The sequence below is a fragment of the Cyprinus carpio genome, chromosome A13 (genome assembly GCF_018340385.1).
Source record: "Cyprinus carpio isolate SPL01 chromosome A13, ASM1834038v1, whole genome shotgun sequence".
In the NCBI taxonomy this organism is placed as follows: Eukaryota; Metazoa; Chordata; class Actinopteri; order Cypriniformes; family Cyprinidae; genus Cyprinus; species Cyprinus carpio.
This window is the reverse complement of record NC_056584.1, coordinates 11,843,671-11,856,371: the sequence shown is the minus strand read 5'-3', so window position 1 is coordinate 11,856,371 and position 12,701 is coordinate 11,843,671. Positions and strand designations below refer to the sequence as shown.

Below are 12,701 nucleotides of genomic sequence, written 5' to 3'. Positions count from 1 at the left end.
TTATCAACGTGTGCGTGTGGTCCTCCTGCCCCAGTTAGTTTAACCTTAAGAACTCGCATTGATGAGGTTTACCGAGGATTACCTCTTATCAACGTGTGCGTGTGGTCCTCCTGCCCCAGTTAGTTTAACCAAGAGCCAGTAAGTCTTTTTTTTTTTTTTAATAAAAAAAAAAGCCCGTTGTTAAACTTCCCTGAAAGAAAAAGACCGTCCTAATCGAGTTTAAGACTGGATTATGCCATTGTCGTTTTCTTGTAGAGATAAAATCAGTATACTGCTATGGCATTGCATTGTTGTTAGAATTGTCTGCATTTTTATTGTCATTTTCCACCAACAAAAAAAAAAGAGAAAAAAAAGACCAAACCTCAGTTAACAGAGCGACTGCAAAGTTTATTTACTAAACCTTTTGAATGTATCAACCAGGAGGACCAACATCATCGTATTAAACGCTATTATTTTCTATTAACAACAGAATAAATGAATAGATTATAGGGATCCAATCAATTGTTCTTGGTTCATTTATGAAGAGAGCCGTCTAAAGCTTCAGAAAACCCTGCTGAGATTTAGGTGACCCCTAGTGGCCAAAATGATCAACTACTGATAAGGTCTGAAGTCTACTAACATAACCACTTATTCTTATTACAGAGTTTCATTTGACACAAAGAGCACGATATCGTCTTCTGCAGAATAAGAACTGCAATTACGGTAATTTAATGAGCGAATGACTTTATTAATATAGATTTTTTTTTTCATATTTCTAGAGGGCATACAACCACAGCATAAGCAGCAACTACAGCATGGACAGCTGTAAAGTTAACCTGATGATTTCATCTCAAAACCTCACCTCCACGACTTTGACGTCATGTCTGCAAATCCTTTATTGTTCTACAACATCCGCACCTCAAAGAAAAAACATCTACGTAATTTTGTGTGACCAATTTAATCCTCTAGGCATGCATAACAAAAAGGAATGAGATACTTTTGTAAGTTTTTAAAAAGGGATGAAATATAAATTGCCATGTTTGAAAACCCATTGCAAGGGTTGTAATTTTATGGCAAAGCTTGTATTTCATGTTAATGTAAGCAATGATCTGTACTGATTAGAGAACACATCAAGGCTTAGTACAACATCAAGCAAAAAAAAAATTTGATGCTTTAGCATTAGCGGCGGACAGTTGTCCAGCCATCGTCATCCGTCTCGTTCTTGGTCCGGCGCAGATTTTCCTTATCTTTGTCAGAGCGCCAGGTGCTCTTCTCACCGCCATCACGGTCCCGTTCGCGTGGTCTGGGAGGAGCTTCTCTTTCGTCCTTGCGCTCATCACCACCACGACGCCATGAACCACCTTTGAATTAGGAATTCAGATGTAAGACACCGACCTTTTAAAGGTACCCCAAGCATATTTCACTGGCACAGCTTTGTCACGGGGTCTTGGACTTTATACTGACACCTACTGGCATGGATGCATAAAGTCTGCCCTATTTTAGCGGGCTGTGTCGCCAGTTCAATAATGCAGGTAGTGACGGTTCTCTCCGGCCAATCAGTGATCAGCAGGGTTTACATGTCACCAAAAGGTAACAGTACAGCTCGCTTGGAACCTCAGCCGAGGTGGTACTGAAAAAAGTACCAGGTACCAAGTGCTGTACACAGTGGCAAACCCCTCAAAAGCGAGCCGTGTCATGCCGTACCTTACCATGCAGTGGAAAAGCGCCATAAGTGTTGCACCAGTATGACTACGTTTTGGAGGCATTTTGCACTGCTGTGATAACATGCATTTGTAGTTGCCACTTGAGTTGGCTTGTTCTGTTAGATTTACTTCTGCACTTTAGTTTTGTATAAGTGCTTTAAAAAAAAAAAAGCAGTAAATAAATTTACTGTTATCATTTCTATTATAACTCTGGTTACTCATGACTCCACACTATAAAACAGCTTTTCTGGGCCACTGATACAGCAGCTTCATCAAGACAAAGACAACTTTAATGAAAAATATATGACTGCACCTTTAAAGATGTGTAAGGCAGATCATAAGACTAACCTTCATCGAGGTCTCTCTGGGGGCCTTTGTGATCACGGTCTCGGTCATCTCTGCGGTCCCTCACGTCACGGCGTTCACGACGATCATCACGGTCAAATTCTTCACGGCGAGAGTCACGCCAACTGCTCTGCTCCTCAGCACCACCTCTTCTCCAGCCACCCCCTTCTTCCCTGAACAGGTACACACATTCACATTAAACTTAGCACATTAGGACTTAATACTGCTTCTAAGCAAAACAGAATCAGTTAAAAAAAATTGATCTATTCTTTACTATTTTCAGATGCTCATTCAAAAAGCAGCAAACATGCACTCATATAACCATCTACAACAGATAACAATCTAAACACCATGACATAAACATTGCTATAATTAATCAGAAGTACATCATAAGCAATTGCATTGCATAAATGTGCAGCATTTTTTTCTGTGAACTGCTCTGAAACCACAAGCCTGTAGAATACGCAACAATGCCATGCTTTTACTTTGAAACATTAAGCGTTTACATGTCATATCCTTTTGAAGTTTAATCATCACATTAGGCCTTATGGCCATTCCTGTTTTTCCATCCCCACCCCTAAAAATGACAATTATAGACTTGTCTTAAATCATTTAAATCTAAAGAAAAAGGACCTGCTGAGACCTTTCATCAGAAGAACTCAAAACAGAAAAGACTTTTATTTTTCCATCCCCACCCCTTAAAATTATAATTAAAGATTTATTTATTTTTACCTTGGAGGGCGTCGATCTCTAAATCGATCTCCCTCGTGACGGTCATCTCCCTCACGCTCACCATCATCTTGGTCAGTATCACGAGGAGGTCCCCAGCTATCTTCCCGAGCTTTCTCTCGCTCTCTCCATCCCCCTACAAAAGGTTGCATGGAGTATTTGCATAAGTAAAATTTGGCTTTATTTTGCTGCTATACCTTTAAAACCAATGAAATTTCACCAATGAAATGAAATGCTGCATTGTGGGTTTACACTGTCCCATGCTTCAAATACAGATGATTGCATCACATAACATCGTGACAGGAAAATTAGATTCCTTGTGATATGACCGCTTTAACACACATATTTGGAAACATGCCCTCAGCAAGAAAATAAATGCAACTACCATCTGAGCTCAGACCTGGTCTCCCAAGCGGTTTCCAGGGTCTAGGGTCATCTCCACGACGTGGACCAGAGTCATCCATACCCCTGCGGCCTCCCCTCTCATCATCCCCACCTCTTCTGGGGCCCCAATCATCATCTGCCCCACGTCGAGGTCCTCTGGGTTCATCCATGCTTCTACGGGGCCCACGGTCCTCATCAAAGCCTCTTCTTGGGCCACGGTCGTCATCACCTCGTCTGGGACCACGGTCATCATCCATTCCACGCCTTGGTGCACGGTCGTCATCGCCTCTTCGGGGACCTCGGTCATCGTCAAAGCCCCTCCTGGGACCACGGTCATCATCAAAGCCCCGTTTGGGTCCACGGTCATCATCAAAGCCCCGTTTGGGTCCACGGTCATCGTCACCTCCTCGGCGTGGACCTCGTTCCTCATCAAGGCCACGGCGGAGTCCTCTGTCATCTAAACCACCACGACGAGAACTTTCTCCTCCTTTTCGGAAGGGCACTTCACGGTCATGGTCTTCTCGATCATTGTCTTCACGGCCTTCACGCCCCTCTTGACGCCAATCACTGGGAGGACAAAAATTAATAAATAAAATGAATCACAATTCCCTGCATCTGTTTTTAATCTTTTTCCTTGTGCATCAAAACTCTCACCGGTCAGCAACAGGACGTCGCCATTCTGAATCACCCTCACCACGCTTCCTCCAGCCTCCTTCTTCCCGTTCACCCCAGTCCTGGAAAGAAAATGATCCAAATTTAAACCAAGAAATAACTATATCCATTATATATCTTGTTAAAAATAGAGGTATACATTATAAAAAAATAAATAATTGTTCATTAAATTTATAAAAAAAAAAAAAAAAAGATTTCTATTTCAAATAAATGCTGTTCTTTTAAACTTTTTATTCAACGGTAGTGTATAGTGTATAACATATTTGACACAGGGTTCTTATGAGTTACCTTGCTGGGTTTTTCTTCTGGTGCCTTCCTTTCCTCCTCCTTGCGGCGTTCACGCTCCTCAATTTCCAGTTGTCGGGCACGCTGCTTTCTCTCCTGTTCCTCCAGCTTACGCAGGCGCTCCTGGTATTCACGTTCTTCCTCCTCTCTCTGCTCCTGTTCCAAGCGTTCACGCTCTTCCCGCTCTAAAACACACAAAACCAAAGATCAAATCAAAAATGAAAAGAGGTGAGCAAAAGTTCATGCATCAAATAAGATTTAATTAATATTTAAAAATTAAAATGTTTAAAAATTTATATTTTTAAGTAGTATTGTAATGTATCAACTGTTAACTGAGGTTGATGAACAGCAAATAAGTACCTTTCTTGAGCTGTTCCTCATGGATTCTCTGAGCTTCCTCTTCTTTCTGGAGATAGAAGGACTTTCTTCTGTCCTCCTTACGCTGCTTCTTTCGCTCCTCAAGACGCTTCTTCCTCTCCTCAACCAAACGTTCTTGGAACTGCTTGAGTTTTTCCTAGGTACATGAGAAATGTTCAAAGCTTAGCCACCTGGAGCATCAACATACTAACCGTCAAGGACTTTATAGTACTACTAATACATCTTATACAATGTTTATACTAACTACTGAAAGCGAATTCATAATCTGTAAAGCATCAAATGAATAAATTACACTTGAAATTAAAGTTTTGTTTACCTCATAAATGAAGCTTCGAGCAGCTTTAATTTTGGACAGGAAGTTCTCCTTGTCCTCCATCATCCTTGACATTCTCTGTTTGTGTTCCAGCGCCTTCTCACGCTCCATCTTCATATTGGTGATCTGAGCAACAGACAGGCACAACAACCTTTAGCTTCAATTAAACATGGTCCAGAGGGCAAAGTAAATCACATGTAATTCTGACAAATGCAAAAAGCCTTATGTGATTATTACCCTCTCTTCCTCCTGCAGCTCCCATAACTCCATGTCTTTGATGCGCTGCTCCTCATAGGCTTTCTTGATCAGAGGAATCTCCTCAAGGCGCTTGGCTCTCTCAAAGTAGTCGATCTGGAATATGCATAATAGTATCACTCCAGTGTAATATTCGGATATTATCTACTCAGCTGCATAGAATTAACCCTAATCCTCTTACTTTTAAAACATTTACCAACACAATTATTCTTAATAACAAAATACTTCATAAATGTGTAATGTAAGCTATACCTTCTTCTCCTGGTTTTTCAGACGCTCCTGAAGTTCTTTCTTCTCTTTTTCTAGTTGTTCTACCTGTTTGGCCATGATGAAGTCAGGGTCCAGCTCTTCCAGATCCTACAACATAAATTTAATAATTAAATAAAAATAAACATTTCCAACTGATAACACAGTCAACATTTCATTTTCTGGGTAACTTAATTAAAATCAAACAGTCTAGTGTGTTCTAAATGGCCACTTCCCCGACGAACTCAGTACCTCAATATCAATGTCTTTAAAGGCCTTGGCTCCCAGTTCAGTCTTCTTGATCTGCTCCAGTCGCTCACGCACGGTCTTCTTTTTGATTTGCTCGTGTTCTTGCATGATGCGCTCCTTTTCTCGCTCTTTGGCCTCCTGTCTAAGACGCTCTTCCTCGGCTTTGCGCACTTTCTGAAGCTCTGCCTCCCGTTGCTCCAGCTCTTCTTTCTCCCTCTGGATGTTGAGGCTCTCCAGACGCTCTTTGCGTTCCTCAATCGTTTGACGGCGAGCAAGGATGCGCTGATGCTCTTTACGGGCATTCTTCAGGTAGGATGTGATGGCCTGCTGACTCTGTTCCTCATGTTCTTGCTGTGTGCAAAATTAGAGCTGATGATGAAACTGAAATATAACACTGACCAGCGGAGAGATGATCGATTAATCTTACCAGTAGGGAGGCAGGTTTGATGACCTGGATGGCTTTAGCCAAGGAGGATGACATGGCAGTGAGTTGATTCCGTATCTGTTCAGAGGGCATGTTCTGTAGGAATGGACCTACTGGAGAATCCTCTTTAGTAGAATAGTTCAGATCGGAGCCAAAACTCAGTGTACGAGATGTATGATCAATGCGTACTTTTGGTAAATACACAAACTTTAGATCACTACAATATTTTGGACAATCTGGAGATTCTCCTTGACCATGTAATTAACTACTAAGATGCTTGATTTAGGGGGCTTTCACAATGGCAATTTAGTTCGAAACAGGACACGGTTTGCATGAAAAATCGCTAATGTGAAAGGTGTTCGAGACTACCTGAAGGAGGTGGTCTGAGTTCAGTTGCACTCGAACTGTAGCGCAATGCAATCTGAGCAGCAAATAAATGGTTATCCACCGTCTCCTCAAAATAGCTGTCTACATGCACCTCACACACAGTAAACCTAGTGCCGGGGCGGTTTGACCAAAAATTTATATCACGGTTTTTTTCTAAATTATGCCGGTGTCCCGGTTTATGACGTTTTTTTTTTTTTTTTTCTCATGCATAATCAGGTGTACAATGCATTTTCTGCTGGTTGATATTCCAAGACGTGCTTTTAGCCCGACAGCACTTGCATAAAATGGTTGTTTGGTCGACGTCGGATTTTTGGAAACCAAAAACCATCCAAACAACAGACCAGGCTCCTCTTTTTGGCACAAGTTCTTCTGTGTCATGTTCTACTAGTTCTGCAGCACCCATCTTCCCTGTAACACCTGTTTCACACATACTCCGTCTGCAGTGGGACGCGTTTGCAGTCCGCTACTGATCCGCGGCTGTTTAGTCCACAAACACAACATTTGTTCATTGTTTTGATTTCATTTCATATGTAAAAAAAGACATATACATATATATACATATATATACACATATATATATACACATATATACATACATATATACACATACATACATATACATATATATATATATATATATATATATATATATATATATATACATATATATATATATATACACATACATATATTTCTTTTTTTTTTTCAGCATTGTGAGTCTTTTATCACAGAACAGTAACAATCTTTCATAGTTATAGACATTAGTTTAAACTCAATAAATATAAACAACGCATTATTCATGCATTTGACTTCTAGGTTTGTATAATAAGCTGCTCAAGCAAGCGGCAAAACATTTAAACACAATAATTAGCCTACTTTTCTTGTTAAAATATTAAAAATTAAAACACCACAGACATAAACAGTCTCGTACCTTTTGCATTTAAATCTTTATCACAAGCAATCCCACTGGCCTTAATGAACTTTGTTTTTCTCCATAAAAGTGAATATATATATTGTTTTCCTTGTTTATCTAAAAGTGCACTTTTTCTTGTTTTAAACCTAGCCAAAAACCCATGTGTTGCGTGTGAAACCGCTTTAATTAGTATACATTTATTGTGAAATGACTGCATTTCTGTGTAAATCCATGTTAATTTTTCCCGCGAACAATGCGCTTTCATTTTAATTCAGCGCCTGCAGCACAGCAAAAATAGACTCGGTACATAAAACGCACCGCTCCTGGAACGCACTGATTGACCGCAACCTCGTGCAGTATGAACGCTGGAATCCGTTAACATGGGTGCGTAAAAAAAATTTGCAACGCATACTCACTGCAGACGGAGTATGTGTGAAACAGGCGTTATAACGTAACACCAGAGCACTACTGTGTTTACCGCTGTCGCTGCTTAGAAGTGCAACATTGTAAAGGGTCCGTCTGAAACAGTGTGCCGCGGCGCAGCATAACGTTCCGAGTAATTAAATACATCGGTATGGCGGTATATTAAAAATTAACATCGTAACGAAAATATACACCGGTTTTCGGTGTGAACCGGTATACCGCCCAGCACTAAGTAAACCCATATGTTGTTTACTCTGCTGCACATAATAGCACCAAATGAATAAAAAACACAATATATTGACCAAAGTTCTGTTTTCTATCATGCGTAGTGCACGTTTGTGATGACGTAAAATAAACGCAAACACACCAGAGTTTGATAGAATCAAGTTTAGAGTAAAACCAGACCAACAGCGGGGGCACAAGGAACAATCGCGCCCGGGCTCGAACCGCAACAAACATGCCCATTGTAAAAGCCCCCTTAGAGACTATATGTGGAAGATATACACTAACATTTGATGACTACATATTGATTTTTTGCTATACCTGTAGGTCACAGTGCCGTGCTGCATCTACAATAGAGCGCTCCAGTTGGAAAGCATCGACAAATGGCACCAGAGATGCTAACCTGCTGAACTCAATGCTCTGGTAGATCTGAGCCACCTGGAATATTAAAACCCAGAAGACAAGATTTGAAGATCTGCAGAAGAATGAAGCATGCACAGATTCTCCAAGTAATTATTAAAAGTCTGGGGGAAGATGATCAAATCAACCTGTTGTAACAGTCTGAGGATGGTGTTGTTCTGCAAGTGAGGAACATAATGCTGCAGGTCTGATTCTTTCTCAACTTGGTCCCTCACCCAGTTCAGCACCTAAAGCAGCAGCAGCAAGAACATACACACTGCATGAATATGTCTTTAATGTGTGTTGACATCAAGAACACTATAACATTGAAGTCTGTCGTGTCAAAATGGTCTAACAAGTGCATCGCTCTTCTTAATTAAGATTATGAAAGTCAGTAGCTTAAAAGAGTTTTAATGTTTAGCATGTGCAAATGTTTCTTTTATTTTACTGTTGATATGTACATGATTCTTATAAGCTCAGAAAAATAATCAAGTGCCACTCACCTTAGTCACTCTTCCACAAAGTTTTAGAGGGTGGAAGTCTACCTCCAACCAGTTGTAGAGCTCTTTGACTTCAGGAACAACATACTGAAGCAGGTTGAATCTCACCTATGACAAAAGTAATACCCAAGAAGGTTCTCAATCTTTTTTTAATAAACTATAAATTTAAGGGATTACAAAAGTGATCAATGGACAAAAAAAGGTATTACCATGTCATTGATGAGACTCTGGCGGGTGGGTGGAGACTGAAGGCCAAGCAAAGTAGCCAGTCTGCGGTGTTTCTCTACAATGATGCCATCCATGTCCAACAGACGAGCGATATCAGTGCGCTCAGGGGTGATGGGGATAGACAAAGTGGCCAAAAGCACTCGAGTGGACATTCTGAATTAAACGAATTAATAGCAATTAATACTTCTCAATCAACTAATAAAAAAATGAAGAATGTTTTCTGATTCCAAGAAATGGCTACCTACATTAAAATCACAGCAAAATTATAACACAAAGCATTCCAAAAAAAAAAAAAAAATGTTCAAGCTGATGATTGGTCTTACCTCTGCATCTCTTCTGGGGTAAGGTTCTTGCGCATTTCCCGGGAGAGGTGATAAAGTCTGTGTAGGGTGCAGGCATGGAATAAGGCATTGCCAGACTTCCAGAATACAGTGGACACCTTATTGTAGTAGTTGGCCATAAGCTGGGGTTTAGGGGGCTTCTTTGAGAGGGCAAACAATCCATGGATGTCTTCAACTGCTTTGAATGCTTCCTGTGTTGATTACAAAGAACGTAAGCAACCGGTATAATCAGCAAGTCATTAAAGCTTGTGCAACACAGAAGAACCAATAAGTGTAGAATACAAAAAGTCAGGATGTCATGTACAGTGCAAAGGAGAGAGTGCTTTACATGCAAAAAAAATAAAATGTTTTAAATTGCATTTTATCTTTTTCTGTAAACAATTGTTTTGTTGTTTTTTTGTGCATGTAAAGCACTCTCCTTTGCACTGTACAAAGGTTGACAGCAGCAGCATAAATGAAGACTGTAATGAACTGAACATATTTACATTACATTATAAACATATTTATATAGTACACTGGTGCCTAGTATGAAGTACAGACACCTGCCACAGCTCCATGCTAATAGCGCTGTCCAGCTGGACCAGACGTGTCTCGAGATGCATGGACTGGCTCTCAGGATTGTTCAGGTTAATGGCAGTGCTCTGGTTGTGATGTCGTTGGATCTGTCCCAGATGCATTCGCAGGTTGTCACACAGCTTACGGAACTCTGCTTTACGGGTGTACTGCAGGCAAAACTTAAACGCTGGGAGAGAACATTTTTGTTATAAATTTGTGCGCAAAAGAATATACATTTTAGGTATTATAGAACATGATTACCATATATAATACAATGCTCTACTAATTCTACAGGTCCATGTTCCATAATTCTACACATAAACCCTTATGTTTTTGTGTTATATGGGCTTTACACTGACCTTGCTGAGCAATGTCATGGTAAAGGCGCTCCACTTTGGAGTTATTCCTTAGCAGGTCCAGGCACTGGCGGTACGACTCCCACAAGAACTTCACCCAAGGCGTGAGCAGAAGTCTGTCAGTGCGGTCTTGAGTGTCTTCACCACTGACGGCACTCAACAGAACACTGAAAAACACAGGGGAAAAAAAAACAATAACAGTCAGCGCTTCAGATAATCTTTTACGGAACACAATCATATTGATAGAACCATTTTCTTCAAACAAAGATTGAACCTGTCCTGTCTGCATTTAGCATAATGTAGTGAAATTCTGAAATAATAAATGAATTACACTAATAATAACAACAAAAAAAAAACATTTACTATAGACACATCAGTTGGAAAGAACTGTTAAAGCCTTCAGGATCCTGTACCTTTCTGGGGTCTGAATGTTGTCCAGATCCTCAATGTCCAGCACCATCTGCTGAGACTCCTCTTTCGCTGTCTCAGTCTTCTCTTCTGCAAGTTTCAGGTAAGCACGGACCACATCCTCCAGAGATTTGATATTCACCTGAAGCACAAGCGGAGGAGCAGTCAGTAATGTCATGAAGATAGAACTTACAAATGACTTGTCATTTTTTCGCCTGTACAGAAAATTGATGTATACTCTACAACAAAATGTTCACTAGAAAAACATCACGATTGCAAAAGCACTACTAAAAGCACTATGACACAAATTACTAAACTTTAAAGTCCCCACAAAACAGAAGTAGCAAAAGATTTTTCACTCATTCACCTGAGTGTAACAGATTATTGAAAAATAAAAAATATAGGGTGTTTGTGTTCTATTCATCAGTTGTTGATTGGATTTTGAGAAAAGTGGAGCCAGAACACAAACTTTAAGTGGACTAAAAGATGAGAGAAGTCCTGCAAACGTCACCAGAGAAAAGTCTGTTGTTTTATGACATTTTGATTAAACACTACAAAGTCAAAACATTGAAAAAAAAAAAAAAAAATCAATTCATAACAAAAAATAAATATATATTCATAAGATCTAAAAAGTGCATTTAAAAATTATAGATTATTTTTATGCAGACTCTTCTGCTCAAGTATATCATAATTATTGTCTCAAACCTGTTGACAGATGTTTTTGTACTGATAAAGTCCCTCCTTTGCCAAATGGCTCTTGCGCAGGTCCACACAGAGCTCCAAGTATTTGAGCATGATAGGCTCGTGTATCTTCTGCCATGTTCGATGTTTTTTGCTCTTGATGACATCGTAGAGCACATCCAAAGCTGGCTGCTTTTTACCAACTTCAAGAAACTCTGAAAAACGAAACAGATATACTGTCATGGCCAGCTCACTCTTTGAGAATTTGTTGATTTATAACATATACAGCATCCAAATGGGCCTGAATCACTGAAAAATGTTTAATGATCTTGTTGCTGTATTAATGCAATATACAGCTCTCTAATACCACTTTCAACACAAATATGTTATTTACAGCTGACTATAATATTGAATGAGCAGAGAAAATAAATCTGGTGGCAGGTGCGAAATGCTGCTATTCCACTATATATATATATATATATATATATATATATATATATATATATATATATATATATATATATATCCAAATGACAACATATTTGGTTGTCATTCACGAATCAGGAAGACTGTTATAGTTTTTCAGTGTATACTGTTAATAAACCTTTAACCTCCGATACCAGAAGTTGTCATTGCTAAGCTAGCGGAATGGAAAAGCTTGCTAACACACATGGTAGCGTTGACAAAAACGGTCTCTAGCTTTGTTCTTTTACTAAGTGTGCTAAATATTTACACTTTATATCCATGTCCTTTCTCTGAGTACGCTAAGAAGATGGATAATGTATGATACAGTAATAAAGGAGATTTAAAACGCTGCATCATACATGACACACGGGCCCAGTAACTGTGACATCCGGCCTGCACGGAATATGGCTACTCCAGCACGCGCCATATCGAGCTAACAGCTAAACTCCCGACTACAGTCCAAGAGACGACAACCTACAATATTCACTCACCGTTTGCTCGCTTAAGAGCATTCTCCGGTCTCTGGAAATAGGCTGGCATGGTTATGGCTTGCTAACAGGCAGTTTTCAGACAGTAGAGGCTGTTTTATTGACTCTGCCTGTCCATCCGCGCCGTGACTTCTCGCCGCTCAAGCAAGAAAGGACTAGCGCACGTGAACTGCGCTGGAGAGGACGAGAGTTCCCGTATGTGCGCGTACACGCTTCCTCCCCGCTGTCTGCAGTTCAGATGACAGACATGCATGCAAAGACATGATTATTAAATATAGTTCGCAATAAAATCACCAGTTCTGAAATTTTACCCAAGACGAGTCTGTAATGATATTTGACACATTTTTTTTTTTTTTTAATATTACAAATTTTA

The 12,701-nt window shown here is 39.9% G+C and overlaps 1 protein-coding gene across 2 annotated transcripts; it reads right to left on the bottom strand.

The window, feature by feature from the left end:
- Positions 1-366: 366 nt before the first annotated feature.
- Positions 367-12,529, bottom strand: LOC109087618 (eukaryotic translation initiation factor 3 subunit A). Of its 2 annotated transcripts, none has more exons than XM_042768817.1 (22): positions 12,332-12,529; positions 11,400-11,590; positions 10,700-10,836; positions 10,290-10,453; positions 9,918-10,117; positions 9,358-9,566; positions 9,016-9,187; positions 8,810-8,914; positions 8,456-8,554; positions 8,229-8,345; positions 5,966-6,151; positions 5,542-5,889; positions 5,296-5,400; positions 5,026-5,139; positions 4,792-4,914; positions 4,458-4,611; positions 4,101-4,282; positions 3,795-3,874; positions 3,142-3,707; positions 2,760-2,892; positions 2,031-2,200; positions 367-1,340 (listed from the first exon to the last, which is right to left on the bottom strand). In XM_042768817.1, exons 1-22 carry the CDS (start codon positions 12,378-12,380, stop codon positions 1,159-1,161), a joined length of 3,786 nt encoding a protein of 1,261 aa, XP_042624751.1. In that variant the 5' UTR covers positions 12,381-12,529; the 3' UTR covers positions 367-1,158. The 2 variants fall into 2 exon arrangements, with proteins under 2 accessions (XP_042624751.1, XP_042624752.1); XM_042768818.1 differs by having other exon boundaries at positions 3,157-3,707; positions 12,332-12,528.
- Between the last annotated feature and the right edge of the window lie 172 nt (positions 12,530-12,701).